The 19,131-nt window shown below is 45.5% G+C and overlaps 1 protein-coding gene across 3 annotated transcripts in view; it reads left to right on the top strand.

The window, feature by feature from the left end:
- Window positions 1-2,725: 2,725 nt before the first annotated feature.
- ENO4 (enolase 4) overlaps window positions 2,726-19,131 on the top strand; it is a 434,196-nt gene continuing 417,790 nt past the window's right edge. For 2 of the 3 annotated variants that reach the window (XM_069239262.1, XM_069239263.1), the window contains exon 1: window positions 2,726-3,002. In XM_069239262.1, coding sequence (XP_069095363.1) covers window positions 2,826-3,002 — 177 coding nt within the window. In that variant the 5' untranslated portion in view covers window positions 2,726-2,825. The remainder of the gene's footprint in view (window positions 3,003-19,131) is intronic. The other variant, XM_069239261.1, reaches the window with a different exon arrangement.

Genomic DNA, 19,131 nt, shown 5'->3' with positions numbered 1-19,131 from the left:
AAAACGTTTTTTTTTCAAACTGCCCTTTTGGACCCGCTTTGGTTCCCCCTCATTTTCGACATGTTTTTAGCTCTTCCTTGTCACAGGCAGTTGGCCCACCTACACAAGTCAGTTATCATTTTTACTGGGAGACTCCTGGGAACGTTGGGTGGTAGGAAATTTGTGCCGGTGTGGTGATCCCATGCAGAAATTTGGGAAAATTTATATTTTTAAGCTAAATTTGAGGTTTGCTGAGGATTTGGGGTAAGAAAACACTGGGGGATCCACGCAAGTCACACCTCCCTGGACTCCCTTGTGTGTTTAGTTTTCAGAAATGTTTGTGTTTGGTAGGTTTCCCTAGATGGCTGCTGAGCCCAGGACCCAAAACACGGGTGCCCCCCCACAAAAACAGGTAGTTTTGTATGTGATAATTTTGATGTGTCCACATAGTGTTTTGGGGCATTTCCTGTTGCGGGTGTTAGGCCTACCCACACCAGTGAGGTACCATTTTTATTGGGAGACCTGGGGGAACGCTGGGTAGAAGGAAGTTTGTAGCTCCCCCCAGATTCCAGAACTTTCTAGCACTGAAATATGAGGAAAAGGTGGGTTTTTTCCCAAATTTTGAGGTTTGCTAAGGATTCTGGGTAACAGACCCTGGTGAGAACGCGACAAGTTACTCTAGGTGTCTAATTTTCAGAAATGTCCAGGTTTGCTAGGTTTTCCTAGGTACCGGCTGAGCTAGAGGCCAAAATCCACAGCTAGGCACTTTGCAAAAAACAGGTCTGTTTTCTTTGGGAAAATGTGATGTGTCCATGTTGTGTTTTGGGGCATTTCCTGTCGCGGGCACTAGGCCTACCCACATAAGTGAGGTACCATTTTTATCAGGAGACTTGGGGGAATGCTGGGTGGAAGGAAATGTGTGGCTCCTTTCAGATTCCAGAACTTTCGATCACTGAAATGTGAGGAAAATGTGTTTTTTTGCCACATTTTGAGGTTTGCAAAGGATTCTGGGTAACAGGACCTGGTGAGAGCCCCCACAAGTCACCCCATCCTGTGTTCCCCCAGGTGTTTAGTTTAAAAAAATGCACAGGTTTGGTAGGTTTCCCTAGGTGGCCGCTGAGCTAGAGGCCAAAATCCACAGCTAGGCACTTTCCAAAAAACACATCAGATTTCAATGTTAAAATGTGATTTGTCCATGTTGTGTTTCCTATCGCAGGCATTAAGCCTACCCACGCAAGTGAGGTACCATTTTCATCAGGAGACTTGGGGTAACACTGAATAGAAGAACAAGTGTTATTGCCGCTAGTCTTTTCTCTGCATTTTTAACTTCCAGATGTGAGACAGTGTGTAAAAAAGACGTCCAGCAGACGTAACGATATATTGCTTTCAATAGTCTGCCATAGATGGAAAAAGTTATAGAAGAAAATGTGGACACAAATGGCTCTTTTTTCACCTCAATTTCAATATTTTTTTTATTTTAGCTGTACCTTTCTGTAGGAAAACCATGAAGGATTCCACAAATGAGCCCTTGCTGAATTCAGAATTTTGTCTACTTTTCAGGCATGTTTAGCTGTTCAGGATCCAGCATCGGTCTCACACCCATTTCTGTCACTAACTGGAAGGAGGCTAAAAGCACAAAAAATAGTAAAAATGGGGTATGTCCCAGTAAAATGTTAAAATTGTGTTGAAAAATGTGGTTTTCTGATTCAAGTCTGCCTGTTCCTGAAAGGTGGGAAGATGGTGATTTTAGCACCGCAAACCCTTTGTTGATGCCTTTCTCAGGGAAAAAACACAAGCCTTCTTTTGCAGTCCTTTTTTCCTATTTTTAAAAAAAATATTGCTGTATTGTGGTAATTTCTTGGTCTCCTCCAGGGGAACCCAGAAACTATGGGTACCTCTAGAAACCCTAGGATGTTGAAAAAAAGGAAGCAAATATGGCCTGGGTAGCATATGTGGGTAAAAAGTTATGAAAGCTGAAGCACGAGCTGATCCAAATAGCAAAAAAAAGGCCTGGCACCTGAGGAGGAAAAGGCCTGGCAGCGAAGGGATTTCAATCAATCAATCAATTAAAAATCTGGAGTCTCCCACCTGCATTGGGTGTATTGGCATGTGTGCATTCAGTTCTTTCACAAGAAACACAGCCACCCTCTAACTAGTTCCCTTGAGTGCCATGACTACAATGGCAATGTATTCTTTTTGATGCCATAAATATATATATATTATTTGACCAACTTTTTCTCACTGTCGGTGAATGCCCTGCATTCCACCAACAATAAAGTAGCATAAAATTCTTGCGAAAAAGAACACTGACAAAACTGAAAGAATGCTAGCCAATGCAAGACCTATTGCCTTTGACAATACTTGTTTTACTTGGAAGAGCTAACGTAGAGTTGTCTGGTTCCCCAGTTCCTCGCGTAACTAATTCAATCCAGTTTTTGGCATATTGAGATTTGCGTCCATTTTTTTAGCCCAAAAATAAAACAGGACTACAAATCCGTGTTTTAAAAGAAAATACACGAACTAGCTGAAAACTGACGCATGAAAATTGGAAACAAAATTGATAACCTGGCTTACTTATATGCTTTCAAAGGGCTCCGGATTGGTTATCGTGTGCAAATGAAATATAAAAGAGACCTAATACGAGCAAGGTTTTGCAGCCATAAAGTATAACTTTCTAACGCGGTAAGGAAAGCATGTTTGCTAGGGAGAACACCAGATCTCGCGAGGTTAGCCTTCCATGCCGGCTTCTAGTTGCATGGCAACTTCCAGCGCGTCCTTCCCAGGCCTCATCCCCGGACTAGCGCACAGAGTACCCAGCTTGAGAAAGTGAAAGGAAGGAAGGCGACATGAGTTACGGGGGTGGCCTATCTGGGTCTTGTCGCGTATCCCGCGAAGCTCGGGAACTTTACGAGCTTAAGCAACGGGCAGCCGAGTTCTACCGAGCAAACGGGGTCCCACAACGGCTGGAGGAGGCGCTGAACACTGTGTACTATCAGCGGCCACCGGACGTGTACGGAAGCCTGGTGAGTCGGCAGAGCAGAGGGTGGAAGGTAGGGGCGGATAGGGAAAGAAATTAGGCGGTGGTGTTGGTCAGTCTGGATGCAAAGTACGTGTAGAGATGGGATGGAAACATTGACGTTAGTAGCTTTTGATCCGTTTGAGTTAGGAACAAATGATTTTTGTTAAAATCCGTAATTGATGCAGCAGATGATGGAATATGTGGAAAAAACAGCAAATCATTAATTTTGCAAAAGAAAACGTCACAGCCTCAGAATAGCATAATTCCAGTGGCCATGGTAATAAGGAATGGAATACCTTATAGAACAGTTCAAGGGGAGGTATAGACGTAGCATGGACAAAGAGAGTTAAATAAGTAATTGGAAGGATCACAAAAATGGCAAATGCGGTGGACAGAGGTGTCAGGAAGAAGGAACAAAACACTTTGACGATTAGAGAGGGAAAGAGGAATGCCATATGAGTGATGGGACAAGTTGGGCATACTAATAATAGGCTCAAATTGGAGTTGCAGCTACTCAAAGCATGCAGCCAAGTTTACAGGAAGGAGGAAGGGGAGAGACGGAGTTAGATAGGGTAACCACCTGTCTCCATGTCATTAGAGGCGGTGTTTCCACTCCAGAACTTGTGTCTGATAACATAATGTGTTGTGGGTGTTCTCTGGTTTTGCATTGAACCAATTAGACTAACGCACCTGAAAGCACTGGTTTGTAGGTGAAATGTTCTGGACAGGAAAGAATGTCAGTGATGACCTGGCTTCAGAAGGTCACCCTTGAGAGGGATGAAATAAGATTAAATGGGGAAAGACACAGTGGGACAGTGATAGGGCCTGAATGTCCCTTGGCCTTCATGCCTGAACTGCATATGTGGTGCTGTGGGGTGGTATTGATTCCTGAGTACCACCACACTAACATTCCTGAGAAATCTGTGACCGCTCGCCCTCAGTACCACTGACAGTCAAGTGCAAAAGGGTTGTACTCGGCCCATTTCGCGGAGCCCTAGTAAGACCAGCTCATGGACAGCAGTGGATAAGGCCTCGACCCCAACAGCTGTGGCTCAGTCCCTGCCTGTCCCAAGGCTTCCTAAACGAGGTCTGAGACAGGGGAACATGAGTGTTGGAGGTAAGAGAGATACAAGGGATTTCCAAGAGAGGTCAGACTAGGCACTGAGGAGTAATTTTGTAACCACAGGACGGTTTGGAGAGTGACAGGAGAAACACTAGAGAATTTATAAGAAAAATACAAAGTCTCAAACGTTAGAAGTACAAGTAAATAATGAGGATGAAAGTGTGATACTAGAGGAAAAAGATGGGTAATGAGGAGAAATGGAAAATAGGAGGCCAAATGAGCCCTATGAAGGGCAAAGGATCTCTCCTAGACCTTCCTTTAGTGGTCTCCACCATTCTCTTTATTCTGAATATGCTAGCTGTTCCCTTCCATTATCCTCCCTCTAACTCATGGGTCTCCAGCCTTTTCTAAAACAAGAGCTACCTGTGACCGGTGAAAATAGCCCAGAGCTACATATGACTTTGGGAATTGTTTCAGTAGCAACTACCGTAAAGGCAATTACAAAAATGACCTCATCTTGTAGGACTACTATTATCACAACTGCATACATTGCTTTTAACTTTTATGTTTCCAAAAGTATTTAAGATTTTTTTTGTGTTCAGGAGGTAAAAATTTGGGGTGTTGCAGGTTCTGATTGTGTTTTTTGATTTTTACCTTTTACTTTGTGGCGATATCCGACCTAATATCCTGCGTTGTTATGCGGTCCGGGGTGGGTGATTTGGCCATTTTGGCGGTGATATTATAGAATTTCTATCTAAGATATTTTTTGCGTTCAGGGTGGGAATATTGGGGGTTTTGTGGGTTTTGATTGTATTTTTTGTCTTTTACCTCTTACATTGTGGTGTTACCTGACCTTCTGCCCTATGTTGTTTTGTGCTCGGGTGGATGATTCAACTATTTTGGTGGCGCCATTAAACAATCTCTATCTTCGTGCTACGCTCTAGTCTTTATGTCGATGCCTCTCTGCATCTGGCCTATTTCCTACATAAATGGATACGAAGAGTTGCCAAAAGCTAGCCTGTGTGTTTCGGAACTGGTCCAAGGGCCAGGGTTCCTGGTTCTCATTCCACAATCTGGCTCGGTTGCACTGCTTTTCAACTGCTGCTCAACTGCTGCATTGTTGCATCCTTGTTTTTGGCCTATGTTATGCCCATGGCACCATCCCGGAATCATGGACAGGTAGTATAATAATCCCTTTACATAAAAAGGGAGCTAGATCAATCCCATCAAATTATAGACAAATTGCCTTATTATACGCTACAGGAAAGATATTTGCGAAAAGTATCCTCCTACAATTGACGGATTGGGTGGAGGAAAATGGTATCTTACCAGTGGAACAGGCAGGCTTTAGAAGAGCCCATAATACCTTAGACAATATCTTGATTATGCAAACCATAACTGATAAGTACGTCCAGACTAGGGGAGGTATATTGTATGCAGCATTTATCGATTACTCCACAGCATTTGACAGAGTGGATAGGGGAACACTGTAGAAAAAACTCAAAAATCTAGGAGTCCCATCTGGCCTCCTGCAATTGGTGATGGCCCTTTACTCATCAACCTGGTGTAAAATCTTAATGGGCGGAGAACAAGGACTATCTTCAAAGGTATTGACAAAAAATGGCTTAAAACAAGGTTGCATACTGGCCCCAATACTTTTCTCCCTTTATATGCATGACCTACCTTTAAGTCTCAGGAACTCCTCCGGCGATGCCCTTGTGGTGGGGGGCCGGCCATTTGTGTGCCTGATGTATGCGGCTGATATAGTGTACGACCTTACCCCAAAAGGCCTAAACCATCATTTGGCCGCTCTGAAAAGTTATTCATAGATGCACTACCTGAAAATGAATACAGCTAAGTCTCAGGTGGTCTGTTTCTCCTGGAAGATCTGTAGCTGAAAAGTCTTGTTTCCCTGGGTAATAGGTCAACATGAACTGGAACAGCAAACAGCATACCAGTTTTTAGGCAAGATCTTTTCGGCTTCAATAAAAGATTCTGATCACATATGTCAGAATACCAACAAGGCCCTGTCACTAGTCCAAGGCCTGTCGGCCTTTTATAAGGCAAATGGTAAGTGCCATTTTGCCCACTTACTATCAGCATACCAGGTTAAGATCCCAGCGACTCTATTATATGCAATAGAGTGTATTGATACAACTAAATGGTATTTTTTGGACAAGACGGAAGGCCGCATTCTGAGACGCATGGTCGCTTGTAATCATGCAGTCTCAGGGGCTGCATTACGCCTTGAATTTGGCATTAGGAACATCTTTGTGCAAGGCCTTGTGGCAGTGATAAGAAAGGTGCACAACCTCATGCACAGTGAAGATTGTACATTGAGAAACTTGGCATATAGTGAGATCCTTAGCAGTCTGAGGGAAAAATCTTCTTTTTTTTTTTTTTTTTTTTTTAGAAATTACATCAAAGCTACTCAACTCCTAGAGCTAGACTTGGAGCTCTGTCCTTCAATTCCCTATGTATCATTAAAAAAAATTCTGAAGGAAGCATCGTGGTCCAAAGGCTTTTCGATGTACATGGAGGTGTGTCGCAAAAGAAGAGGTTTAGAGAAGTTAACTACCTCGGTAACTGTGAAAATGGTGCAACCCTACTTGACCTGGAACTTAAACCATGGGGTGAGGCGATTATGTATGCTGCTTAGACCAAATAGATTGCCATTGAAAGATCTCACCTCACGGTGGGATGGCTCTAATAGCGTTTGTGATCTATGTCTAGGAGGGGTACAGTCTCTTATACATGTCTTATTTGTTTGCCTGGCTTTCGCGGTTCCAAGGAAATTTTGGTTGAAACCCCTTTTTTGCAGCCTAATATTAGATCTCATAGAGAGGCATTGGATTAATGTTACTCCCCCCACAATGAAAGATTTTGTTATAAGATTTTTAAATTCTTTCAATCATTCTGGCAGATATTCTGAATATGGTGTTTTAATTAATGAACTATTGTATTATGTATTTATTTTTTATTGCTTCTTTATGAAATATGTATCTTATTATGGGGAACTTTTATGGTTTTGTATCTGTATTCATGTGGATCTCTTAGGAGTTCCACAACATGATAATAAAATGTGGAAATTTGCATCCCTGTTTCTAAAGAGTCCATGCACAGTGTTCTTCCATCACAATTTTAGAGTCGCTGTCAATGCTGTAAAATTATGTTTGCTACTGAACATATGGTGTGTGGCCATTGAGCTGCCATTCACTGTATTACACCAGGCAAGGGCTATTCAATTTGCCAGCGTGAACTGTAATTCACTTGCTAAACATAATTTGAAAGTGTTTTGTTAGACCTGTCAGTCTTAGGATGGTCTTCTCCCAAACGTTTTGCGTTCTTCCTCCGTCTTTGATGATCTAGTTTTTATTGGCCTTAGGGCTCTGTGCACCTTACCACTGCTAACCTGTGCTAACGTTCATGTGTTCACACCTCAAAACATGGTAACATTGGCATATCCCCCCCAATTGGCATATTTAATTTGCTTATAAAAGTCCCTAGTAAGATGGAACTACGTGTACTCAGGGCCTGTAAATTAAATGCCACTAGCGGGCCTGCAGCACTTATTGTGCCACCCACTGAAGTAGCCTTTTTAAAGATGCCTCAGTTCTGCCATTGCAGCCTGTGTGGCCAGTTTTACACTGCCATTTCGACCAGGCAAAATAAACCTTTTTTCCAGTCCCAAACCACCATTGTCTATAAAAATGTTACCCCTAGGGTAATCCCTGGACAGTCGATAAGGCTGGGTACAATGTATTTAAAAAGTAGTACTTGTAATTTTAAGTTTTACATGTCCTGATGGTGAAAACCTCTTAATTTAGTTTTTCACTACTGCAGGGCCTGCCTCTTCTGTAGGGTAACATTGGAGTTAGCTTGTTACATTTAACCGATTCTGTGCCCAGGACGTAATGGTGACGTCCTGAGGCACAGTGCTGCTGTGCCCAAGACGTAACCATTACGTCCTGGTCACAGAGCCCAGAGGGAGCGCTAGCGCTCCCTCTGTGGGGTTCCCCTCCACCCCCCCAAGTCAGGGATGGAAGGGGAAGCCCTTCCCCTTCCACCCTCCCCCCGTGACGTCAGTGCACCAGCGCGCGCTGAATGTCACAGAGCCTCCCCCATCGCGCTCACGATCGCGTGGGGGAGGCCCGGAGAGGCTTCAAAGGGAAGGAAATGTATTTTCTTCCCTTTGAAGTCTCTCCAAGCGTTTCAAAAGCCGGATTGCTTGCAATCCGGCTTTTGAAACGCCCACTAGACACCAGGGATTTTTCTTTTAAAAAAAAATTGTCATAAGGGAGCGACCCCTTGGGCAAGGGTCGCTCCCAGGGGGGGCATTTTTTGGGAAGGCCTTTTCTGGCCCCCCTGGGGGCAGATCGGCCTATTATTAGGCCAGTCTGCCCCCAGGGGTGGCAGAAAGGGGGGCCCCCAGAGGGTCACCAGGAATTTTTATTTTTCTTTTGTTTTTGTTTTAGGTGTGGGGAGCGACCCATTAGGCAAGAGTCACTCCCCTAGGGGGCAAATTATATTTAGGCCATTTCTGCCCCCCTTGGGGGCAGATTGGCCTATTTTGATGAGGCCAATCTGCCGCCAAGGGGGACAGAAACCACTAGACACCAGGGAGTTTTTCTTTTTTTTACGTGAATTTCACGCAAGGGGAGCGACCCCTTAGGCAAGGGTCGCTCCCCTGGGGGGGGGGGAAATTATTTTAGGCCATTTCTGCCCCCCTGGGGGGTAGATCAGCCTATTTTGATTAGGCTGATCTGCCCCCAAGGGGGGCAGAAACCACTAGGCACCAGGGATTTTTTCTTTTTTTTGTTTTACAGATGGGGAGCGACCCCTTGGACAAGGGTCGCTCCCCTGGAGGGGAAAATTGTATTTAGGCCATTTCTTTTGCTATGCCAATCTGCCCCCAAGGGGGGCAGAAACCACTAGGCACCGGGGATTTTTTTTTTTGGCGCCAATGTCACGCAGCGGGAGCGACCCCATAGGCAAGGGTCGCTCCCGGTGGGGGTTGGGGGGGTTTGGGGGCAAATTTATTTTAGGCCATTTCTGCCCCCCCGGGGGCAGATCGGCCTACTGTTATTAGGCCGATCCGCCCCCAGAAACCTCTAGGCGCCAGGGCAATTTTTTTTTTTTTTTTTTGTTTGTTTGTTTTTTTAGAGATGGGGAGCGACCCATTAGGCAATGGTCGCTCCCCTGGGGGGCAAATTGTATTTAGACCATTTCTGCCCCCCTTGGGGGCAGATTGGCCGATTTTAGGTCAATCTGCCCCCAAGGGGGCAGAAACCACTAGGCACTGGGGATTTTTTTTTTGGCACCAATGTCACGGAGGGGGAGCGACCCCGTCGGCAAGGGTCGCCGCTCCCGGGCGGGGGTTGGTGGGGTGGGGGGTCAAATTTATTTTAGGCCATTTCTGCCCCCCCGGGGACCGGCTGAGGTAGAGGCCAAAATCCACAGGTAGGCACTGTTTTCTATGAAAAAATGTGATGTGTCCACGTTGTGTTTTGGGCCATTTCCTGTCGCGGGCACTAGGCCTACCCACACAAGTGAGGTATCATTTTTATCGGGAGACTTGGGGGAACGCTGGGTGGAAGGAAATTTGTGGCTCCTCTCAGGTTCCAGAACTTTCTGTCACCGAAATGTGAGGAAAACGTGTTTTTGTAGCCAAGTTTTGAGGTTTGCAAAGGATTCTGGGTAACAGAACCTGGTCAGAGCCCCACAAGTCACCCCATCTTGGATTCCCCTAGGTCTCTAGTTTTAAAAAATGCACAGGTTTGGTAGGTGACCCTAGGTGCCGGCTGAGCTAGAGGCCAAAATCTACAGGTAGGCACTTTGCAAAAAACACCTCTGTTTTCTTTAAAAAAATGTGATGTGTCCACGTTGCGTTTTGGGGCGTTTCCTGTCGCGGGGGCTAGGCCTACCCACACAAGTGAGGTATAATTTTTATCGGGAGACTTGGGGGAACATAGATTAACAAAACAAGTGTTATTGCCCCTTGTCTTTCTTGACATTTTTTCCTTCCAAATATAAGAGAGTGTGTAAGAAAGACATCTATTTGAGAAATGCCCTGTAATTCACATGCTAGTACGCTCACCCCGGAATTCAGAGATGTGCAAATAACCACTGCTCCTCAACACCTTATCTTCTGCCCTTTTTGGAAATACAAAGGTTTTCTTGATAGCTATTTTTCACTCTTTATATTTCAGCAAATGAATTGCTGTACACCCGGTATAGAATGAAAATGCACTGCAGGGTGCAGCTCATTTATTGGCTCTGGGTACCTAGGGTTCTTGATGAACCTACAAGCCCTATATATCCCCGCAACCAGAGGAGTCCAGCAGACGTAACGGTACATTGCTTTCGAAAATCTGACATTGCAGGAAAAAGTTACAGAGTAAAACGTAGAGAAAAATGTATGTTTTGTTCACCTCAATTTCAATATGTTTCTTTTTCTGTTGTTATGTTCTGTAGGAAACCCTTGTAGGATCTACACAAATGACCCCTTGCTGAATTCAGAATTTTGTCTACTTTTCAGAAATGTTTAGGTTTCTGGGATCTAGCATTGGTTTCACGCCCATTTCTGTCACTGACTGGAAGGAGGCTGAAAGCACAAAAAATTGTAAAAATGGGGTATGTCCCAGTAAAATGCCAAATTTGTGTTGAAAAATTGGGTATTCTGATTCAAGTCTGCCTGTTCCTGAAAGCTGGTGATTTTAGCACCGCAAACCCTTTGTTGATGCCATTTTCAGGGAGCCTTCTTCTGCAGCCACTTTTTCCAATTTTTTATTTATTTTTAAAAACGAAATTTTCACTGTATTTTGGCTAATTTCTTGGCCTCCTTCAGGGGAACCCACAAAGTCTGGGTACCTCTAGAATCCCTAGGATGTTGGGAAAAAAAGGACGCAAATTTGGCTTGGCTAGCTTATGTGGACAAAAAGTTATGAGGGCCTAAGCGCAAACTGCCCCAAATAGCCAAAAAAAGGCTCGGCACAGGAAGGGGAAAAGGCCTGGCAGCGAAGGGGTTAATAAGCAGTAACATCCAATTGTGAACAGTTTTCCAGTTCATGTTTGGTGTCTTTGGAATTGTAATGAAAAATTCTCTCTTATGGTAAAGTTGAAATTTAAGTTACAATTTAGAAAGAGCAATTTTTCGAAAGTTTGGCATTTTCCTGCCTTAGCCGTTTAGTGGCTTAGCCGTTTAGTGCAGCCTTTCTATGGTTTACATGACTGGGTGTAGTTGACAGTTGGGCTTTGTTTATTTCTCCTAGACAGCCACACACAATGAGGAGCTTTGGTGTGCCTGAGTGGGCCATTACTGGCAGGATGGGGGGGGCGAGGGAGGGTAAACTGTGCACCAACGTACTTGCACTTGAATAGCTGTGATTTGTCTCCACAGAAAGGGCTGCATACCCCTTGTGGTTAGTCTGGAGCCAGTGCAAGGATGGCAGAACACCTGTACACATCGAAGGGAAACCTCCAGAAGCTTCTCTCAATTCAAAGGAAGAACTGGGTATGAATATTGGACCTCAGACACTAACTCTTAAGTACACTTCTTGATCTGTGAATACTGTGCCAGAAAGAAGGACTACTGAGCTGCTGAAAGGACTGCCATTCTGATGTGCTGCTGCTCTGAAGGACTGCTGCCCTACACCTGTTGAAGCCAGGACCCCAAAGTGACTCCAAGGGCAAGTTGGCTGGCCTCAATGACTAGAGTCTCAGGGACAGATGGCTTTAATAACCTTGAATCCAGCACCTGGACTCTGCCATCTGTGAGTCCTACCCTCCCACGTGGTGCCACCCCAGTCCTGGACCCTTGAAAGGAGCCTGATGGTGCTCTTCTGCCGTCTGTGCACCCAGCAGAACCAATGCATCTACTCTCCTGCGCGGTGACATCCGTAGCAGAACAGACGCATTGCCTCTGCTGCAAGTGTTCTCCTGATGCAAGGAGGCCTCATCAACCTCGCAGCTGCATCAGAACCCCACCTGTGTGAAGCTTTCCCGACACAGGCTCTAGCATCACAAATCTCTTGTTGACTACAGCTTCGAAGACGACGCACATTTTTGCATCACAGCCTCGAAGCTCTTCGGAACCAGTGCCTCACCTCGACTGTGCGACACATTCTCGATGCCTGAATTTGCATCGCCAGCCCTCATCATGCGATCCTCAATGATGACACAGGATCTTGCTTTGCAGCCCCTCGGAACAACGCATCTTCTCAGCTGCGTGATGCATCCTTGGTGTGGGACCTCACAATGCTCTGCATGCTGGATTTAAGGTACTCATGTTCAGCTGGCCTAACTGGGTACCTATAGCTGGTCCGCACTTCATCGCGGTCAGCCTGAAGTTATGAATTTGTCCTGGTCCAGCGGGACCCGATATCCACAGTAAATGCTTTCTGCTTTTTGTCGCTATTTTCACTGAAATTTGTAAAATTGCTTATCACTGCTTCTACTGATTGGAGTTTTGTTATTTTGGTTTCGGTTTATTTATTAAAAATTGCTATATTTTTCTAATATGGTGTGGTATTCTTTTTATGGTGTGTTTTAACTGCGTTACTGTTTGAAGTGTTGCACAAATACTGTAACTATTGCCTCTGAGTTAAGCCTAACGGCTGTGATCCAGGCTACCTGAGGTTTAGCATAGGTTAATTTAGGACTTGCTTGTATTTTCAGCCTGACAAGGACTTTGGTTCCTGCTTGAGTAGGGTTTCATCCCCCTCAGCCAGTATCTAAGCCTGGGCGGAATTCGCTGAATTTCACTCCAAGGAATTCAATAGAGTTACATAAAAACTCTACAATATTTTGTGGCGTTCTGCCAGCTGGTGGAATTCGGGCATGTTGCGCTGCTCCTGCTGCTTTTTAGTGCAGGGAGCTTGTTCCACACTGTAAAATCATCACATACTGCACCATGCGGTCCGCCGGATGGTGCTTCTCTTTCTGTTGCTTGAGTAGATTTCTACTCAAGCAGCAGCTTTTTCAATGTGAACAGTCGCAACCATCAGCGTTAAGAAATCTAGCAGGGAGGCGTTCTAGTGCCTGAATGTCACGCTTGAAGACACAAATTCTCACTTGCCAACCTAAAGTTGGCAGCTGCCCACGAGAAAAAAACTCTGCATTTGGCGCCTGGCGGATTATAGCTGGAACTCCAAGTGAAACGCAGAGTGACAAACCTCCTCCGGCAGATCGGAAGTTTTCGGCCACCTCTACCAGTAGCCCTGTTTCTTACATCTTTAATGATATAGTTTACTACACCTGTGACCATAAGGATAAAATGGGTGGCGAGTTAGCAATTATTTATAAATCTAAGTATACTTGTCTCACTGGGAATCTTTCTGTCCCTGATTGTAAAGCCATTCTTTTTTTGATTAGCATTTCTAACAAGTTTGCGTTCTCTGTCTCCCTTAGATATCATTCCTCTGGACCATCTTTTATGTGGCAATCCGTGTTAGCCGGGGTCTTTCTCTTTTTTTTTCTCCTAAAATATGATAATTTTCCCATCCTGATTGATCGCAACATTCATTTTGATGACCTCAAATGTGCAGCTGCCTCCTATCTTTCTGGAGATTTAAACATGCTTCAGTTACTGCAACTAGTAAGATATTCTATCTATTCCATGGGCCATATTCTAGACCCTATTTTCTCTAACCTGCCATTTCTCTATATTGACCCTTAAATTGCTTTAACATCTACGGATCATTTTACCATTGTGGCTGCAGTATAAGGGTATGCTCGTACTGCACCCTGTAAGGCCCCAGTTACACTACTTAGGTGCTGCTCTAAGCTCAACCCTAGGGCCTTCTACAACCTTCATTTGAACAATGTTCCTGGGTCTGATGGGTTCATTGACAACTGTGTGAAACAAGGTGACTAGTGGGTCACAAAAACATTAGACATACTTCTACTGCACACTATGGCCAGAAAGGGCAAAGTGCACCTACCCACTCAGTGGTTTAATCAGGAGCTTTTAGTACAAAAGAAGAGTTGTAAGTGGTTGGAACATGCCTGGCACAAATATTACAATGTTGAGGATAGGGCTAACTTTAAAGAAGCCTTGAAAATGAGTCACAAGACCTGTTGTGCAGCCTGTGTAGCTTTTTGTGGTGGCAAATTTAGCTGCACCCACAATTCTTCAAAATAACGTTTCCTGATTGTTAGATATCTGATGGATCTGGCTTACCTGACACTATGTCCTTCTTTTTCTCAAGTCAAGTTCAGTAGACTTGCTGACGTCTTCCTTCAGAAGGTAGCTGATATCTATGCCTCCTTTGACAGTGTAGCGGAGGAAGAGATATCCACTGCGCTCTTCTCTAGTATGGAGTTGACACTCTTTCAGTTTCATTGATGATGCAAATTGTGAGTTGCTTTTGGCCACTATTATGTCCGGGTCGCCTTCTGACCCGGCGTTTATGTGGATTTTAAAACTGGAAAATTAAATGATTTCACCAGGTTGGATTAGTCTCTTGAATAGGTCCATCACACAGGCCACTGTCCCTTCATTATGGAAACATGCTGTGATCGTGCCCCTCCTTGGATGTGTTGAACTTTGAAAACTACAGATCGATTTGACTTTTGTCGGCGCTAGCAAAGCTACTTGAAAAGCATATTCGTTCTTAATAAGCTACTCATTTAGAGTACTGTATTCTTCTCATGGCTCTCAGCCAGGCTGCTGTCCGGGCCATAGCACCAAATCCACCCTTTTTTTTGGATCACTGAGAATTTCAGAATGATTCTAGATGCTGGAGGGACTGCTGTCTTTATTTTTTGGGATTTGAGTGCAGCTTTTGATCAGTGGCGGCCCGTCCTTTAGGGTGGAGGGGCCACGCCCCCCCACCTTTTGCCCGTCATGAAGAGTGTCTGTCAGGCAATGTTCAGCTCAGGCAGCCAGGAGCAGAAATGCGCGATTTGCGCACACAACTGGCTGCCTGAGCTGAACATTGCTGGTCTGAGGAGGTCACAGCCCCTATGGGCGTGACCTACTCGGCTCAGCAAAGGTGCCTCGAGGCCCTCCCCTGGGTGACAAGGAAAGCGTCACCAACTGACACTCTCCCTGGGCGCTTCAGGTTTAAGCCCGAAGCGCCCAGGGCGAGTGTCAATCATTGACACTTCGTCACAGAGTAGGGTGGGGTCAGAAGTCTCCCTGACCCCATCCCACTCTGTGATGAGGCTGGGACTGCTGCCTTTCCTCATTGGCTGACCTAAGGTCAGCCAATGAGGGAAGGCAGTGTCCCAACCCTCCTGGGACCTGGAGGCTGAAGGTAAGTGTGTGTGTGTATGTGTGTGATGTTTTAAATTGAATGTTTGGTATGCACGTGTATGTTTGAGTGTTATGAGTGTTGTTAATGGATGTGCGTGTGTGTCTGCGTGTGTGTGAAAGAATGAGTGTGTGCGTTCTTTTAAAATGAATGTTTGGTGCGAGCGTGGATGTTTGAATGGTATGAGTGTTGTTAATGAATGTGTGTGTGTGAAAGAGTGTGTGTGTGTGTGTGTGTGTGTGTGTGTGTGTGTCAAGCCCGCCCCCCTCCCTCCTAAAGCTGCCGGCCGCCACTACTTTTTATACAGTTTCCCATCCTGCGCTTTTCAGGAGACTTGCTGACAGCAGAATTCAGGTTATGTCCCACCAATGATTTAATTTTTTTTTTTTTTTTTTGCAATGTCGCACTTTTCAAGTCATTTTGAAACCTTTTGCTTCTGTATGTCAAAAGCCTTTTGGGGTCTCACAGGGATCCTTCTGAGTCCCGAGCTTTTCTGGCTCTTGGCAGACATCGTGGAGGTTTTTGGTCTCACTCTGCTCTTACATGCTGATGATAGTAACATTTTGTGTTCTCTATCTACCTTGCAGGACAATAGACTTTCCAGTTTTTGGGTCAGACTCTGTTGCTGTGGCTCAATGGATGGGAGAAAACTGCCTTAAATAAAATGGCAATAAAACTGATGTTTTGGTCGTGCGAAGTCAACCACATCTCTGGGGCCCGCAAGTTAGGCCTAAAGAGTTGGAGCCGTCCCCTATTCCGAAACAAGCAGTCAAAGTTCTGGGAATTTGGCTGTACAGCAAGTTTTTGGTGGACCATCAGATTAACGTGCTGTATGCAATTTGTTTTGGCCTCCTTAAATGCCTGAAGAAGGTTCTCTGACTTCTCCCTATTTCGATTCAAAGGATGATTGTTCAAGAACTTATTATCTGTCACCTAGACTATGGAAATCTGATCTATCTGGAAGCCTCTAAGTCCTTACTAAGGAGGCTTTATATCATTCAAAATTCTGCAGCCCACCTCCTTTGTCATGTCTCCCAGCACATTTCAGTTTCCACCCACTTATGAAACCTTCACTGGCTTAATATTGATAAGCGTGTTAAGTTTAAAATACAATGCTTCATTCATAAAGTCATGACAGGCCACCAACATGTGAAAAATCTAGACTTTCTGTATATTCCCAAATGTCTTCTTTGCTTATGTAATTTGAATTTAATGGTGATTCCTTATGTAAAGTTACTAAGACAATAAGGGAGCTCTTTAAAATATTTGGGTCTGGAACTGTGGAACTTGCTGCTCTCCAGGTCAAGACTCTATGTTACCATGCAGAGGTCTCTGAAGCATTTAAAAACATGACTATTTTGATCTGCCTGGTCTAGATTTGTTCTGTTTGTGCTGGTGCAGGGCTGAGACAGCTATATGCTTTAGAAATTCATAAATAGAAATAGTGATGATCCAGTGTATGATGCAAAATTGACTGAGCCTTGTAGGAGGCTGGCCTGGCTTATAGTGGGTACCTAGTGGTACTTACACCTTGTGCCAGGTCCAGTTATCCCTTATTAGTAGATTAGAGGTGTTCTAGTAGCTTAGGCTGATAGAGGTAGCTATAGCAGAGCAGCTTAGGCTGAACTAGCAGCCATGCAAAGCTCCTACTATACCACTTATATCATATAGCACTATATCATAAGAAAACACAATACTCAGAGTTACTTAAAATAAAGGTACTTTATCTTAGTGACAATATGCCAAAAGTACCTCAGAGGATACACTCCCTTAGGAAGTAAGTAAAATACACAAATTGTATGTACACAAACCAAAATCAGGTGAGTAACGGTTAGAAAATTAGTGCAAACAATGTAGAATCACAATAGGATGCAATAGGTTGAAAGAGGCCTAGGGCCAACACAAACCATATACTCCAAAAGTGGAATGTGAACCACGAATGGACCCCAGGCCTAGTGTAGGTTGTAGAGGGTCGCTGGGAGTGTCAGAAAACACCAAGGGTGTCCAAGATACCCCACCCCAAGACCCTGAAAAGTAGGAGTAAAGTTACCCTACTACCCAAGAAAGACAGTAAAGTCGATGTAGGAGATTCTGCAAGGACAACAACTGCCAGCAAAACACTGAAGACGGATTCCTGGACCTGAGGACCTGTAAAGGAAGGTGACCAAGTCCAAGAGTCACGCAAGTGTCCGGGGGGGCAGGAGCCCACTAAACCCCGGATAAAGGTGCAAAAGGGCTACCTCCGGGTGGAAGAAGCTGAAGATTCTGCAACAACAGAAGGTGCCAGGAACTTCTCCTTTGGTCAGAAGATGTCCCACAGCGTGCTGGAGGATGCAGTGTTGTTTCCACGCAGAAAGCTGCAAACGAGCCTTGCTAGCTGCAAGAGTCGCGGTTGAGGATTTTGGGTGTTGCTAAGGCCCAGGAAGGACCAGGAGGTTGCCCCTTGGAGGAGGAGACAGAGGGGGCGCTCAGCAACTCGGAGAGCCCACACAAAAGCAGGCAGCACCCGCAGAAGTACCTGAACAGGCACTTAGAAGATCTGAAGACAGCGGTCGACTCAGAGACACAAAAGAGGGTCCCACGACATCGGAGTCCAACTCAGCGAGTTGGGCAATGCAGGACGGAGTGCTGGGGACCTGGGCTAGGCTGTGCACGAAGGAAGTCTTGCAAAAGTGCACAGAAGCCCGGGCAGCTGCAGTTCACGCAGTACACAGGATTACTGTCCCGCGTGGGGAGGCAAGGACTTACCTCCACCAAATTTGGACAGAAAGGCCACTGGACTGTGGAAGACACTTGGACCCAGCTCCTGTGTTCCAGGCACCATGCTCGTCAGGATGAGAGGGGACCCAGAGGACCAGTGATGCAGAAGTTTGTTGCCTGCTTTAGCAGGGGGAAGATTCAGTCGACCCACTGGAGATTTCTTCTTGGCTTACAGTGCAGGGTGAAGGCAGACAGCCCTCAGAGCATGCACCACCAGGAAACGGTGGAGAAAGCCAGCAGGATGAGGCGCTACAATGTTGCTGGTAGTCTTCTTGCTACTTTGTTGCGGTTATGCAGGCGTCCTGGAGCAGTCAGTGGTCGATCCTTGGCAGAAGTCGAAGAGGGAAGTGCAGAGGAACTCTGGTGAGCTCTTGCATTCGTTATCTGAGAAATAGCCCACCAAAGAGACCCTAAATAGCCCACAGAGGAGGATTGGCTACTGAGAAAGGCAAGCACCTATAAGGAGAGGTCTCTGACATCACCTGTTGGCACTGGCCACTCAGAGCTGTCCATTGTGCCCTCGGTCAGGGGAGTGGTCACTCCCCTTTCCTTTGTCCAGTTTCGCACCAGAGCAGGGCTGGTGGATCCCTAAACCGATGTAGACTGGCTTATGCAGAGAGGGCACCATCTGTGGCCATCAAAGCATTTCCAGAGGCTGGGGGAGGCTACTCCTCCCCAGCCCTTCACACCCATTTCCAAAGGGAAAGGGTGTAACACCCTCTCTCAGAGGAAATTCTTTGTTCTGCCATCCTGGGAACAGGCTGCCCTGGCCCCAGGGGGGCAGAAACCTGTCTGAGCGGTTGGCAGCAGCAGTAGCTGCAGTGGAGACCCCGGAAAGCAAGTTTGGCAGTACCCGGGTTCTGTGCTAGAGACCCGGGAATGCATGGAATTGTCCCCCCCAATACCAGAATGGTATTGGGGTGACAATTCCATGATCCTAGACATGTTACATGGCCATGTTCGGCATTACCATGGTGACGCTACACATAGTTATTGATCTATATGTAGTGCACACGTGTAATGGTGTCCCCGCACTCGCAAAGTCCGGGGAATTT

The sequence above is a fragment of the Pleurodeles waltl genome, chromosome 6 (genome assembly GCF_031143425.1).
Source record: "Pleurodeles waltl isolate 20211129_DDA chromosome 6, aPleWal1.hap1.20221129, whole genome shotgun sequence".
Classification (NCBI taxonomy): domain Eukaryota; kingdom Metazoa; phylum Chordata; class Amphibia; order Caudata; family Salamandridae; genus Pleurodeles; species Pleurodeles waltl.
This window is presented reverse-complemented; position numbering and strand designations above follow the sequence as displayed.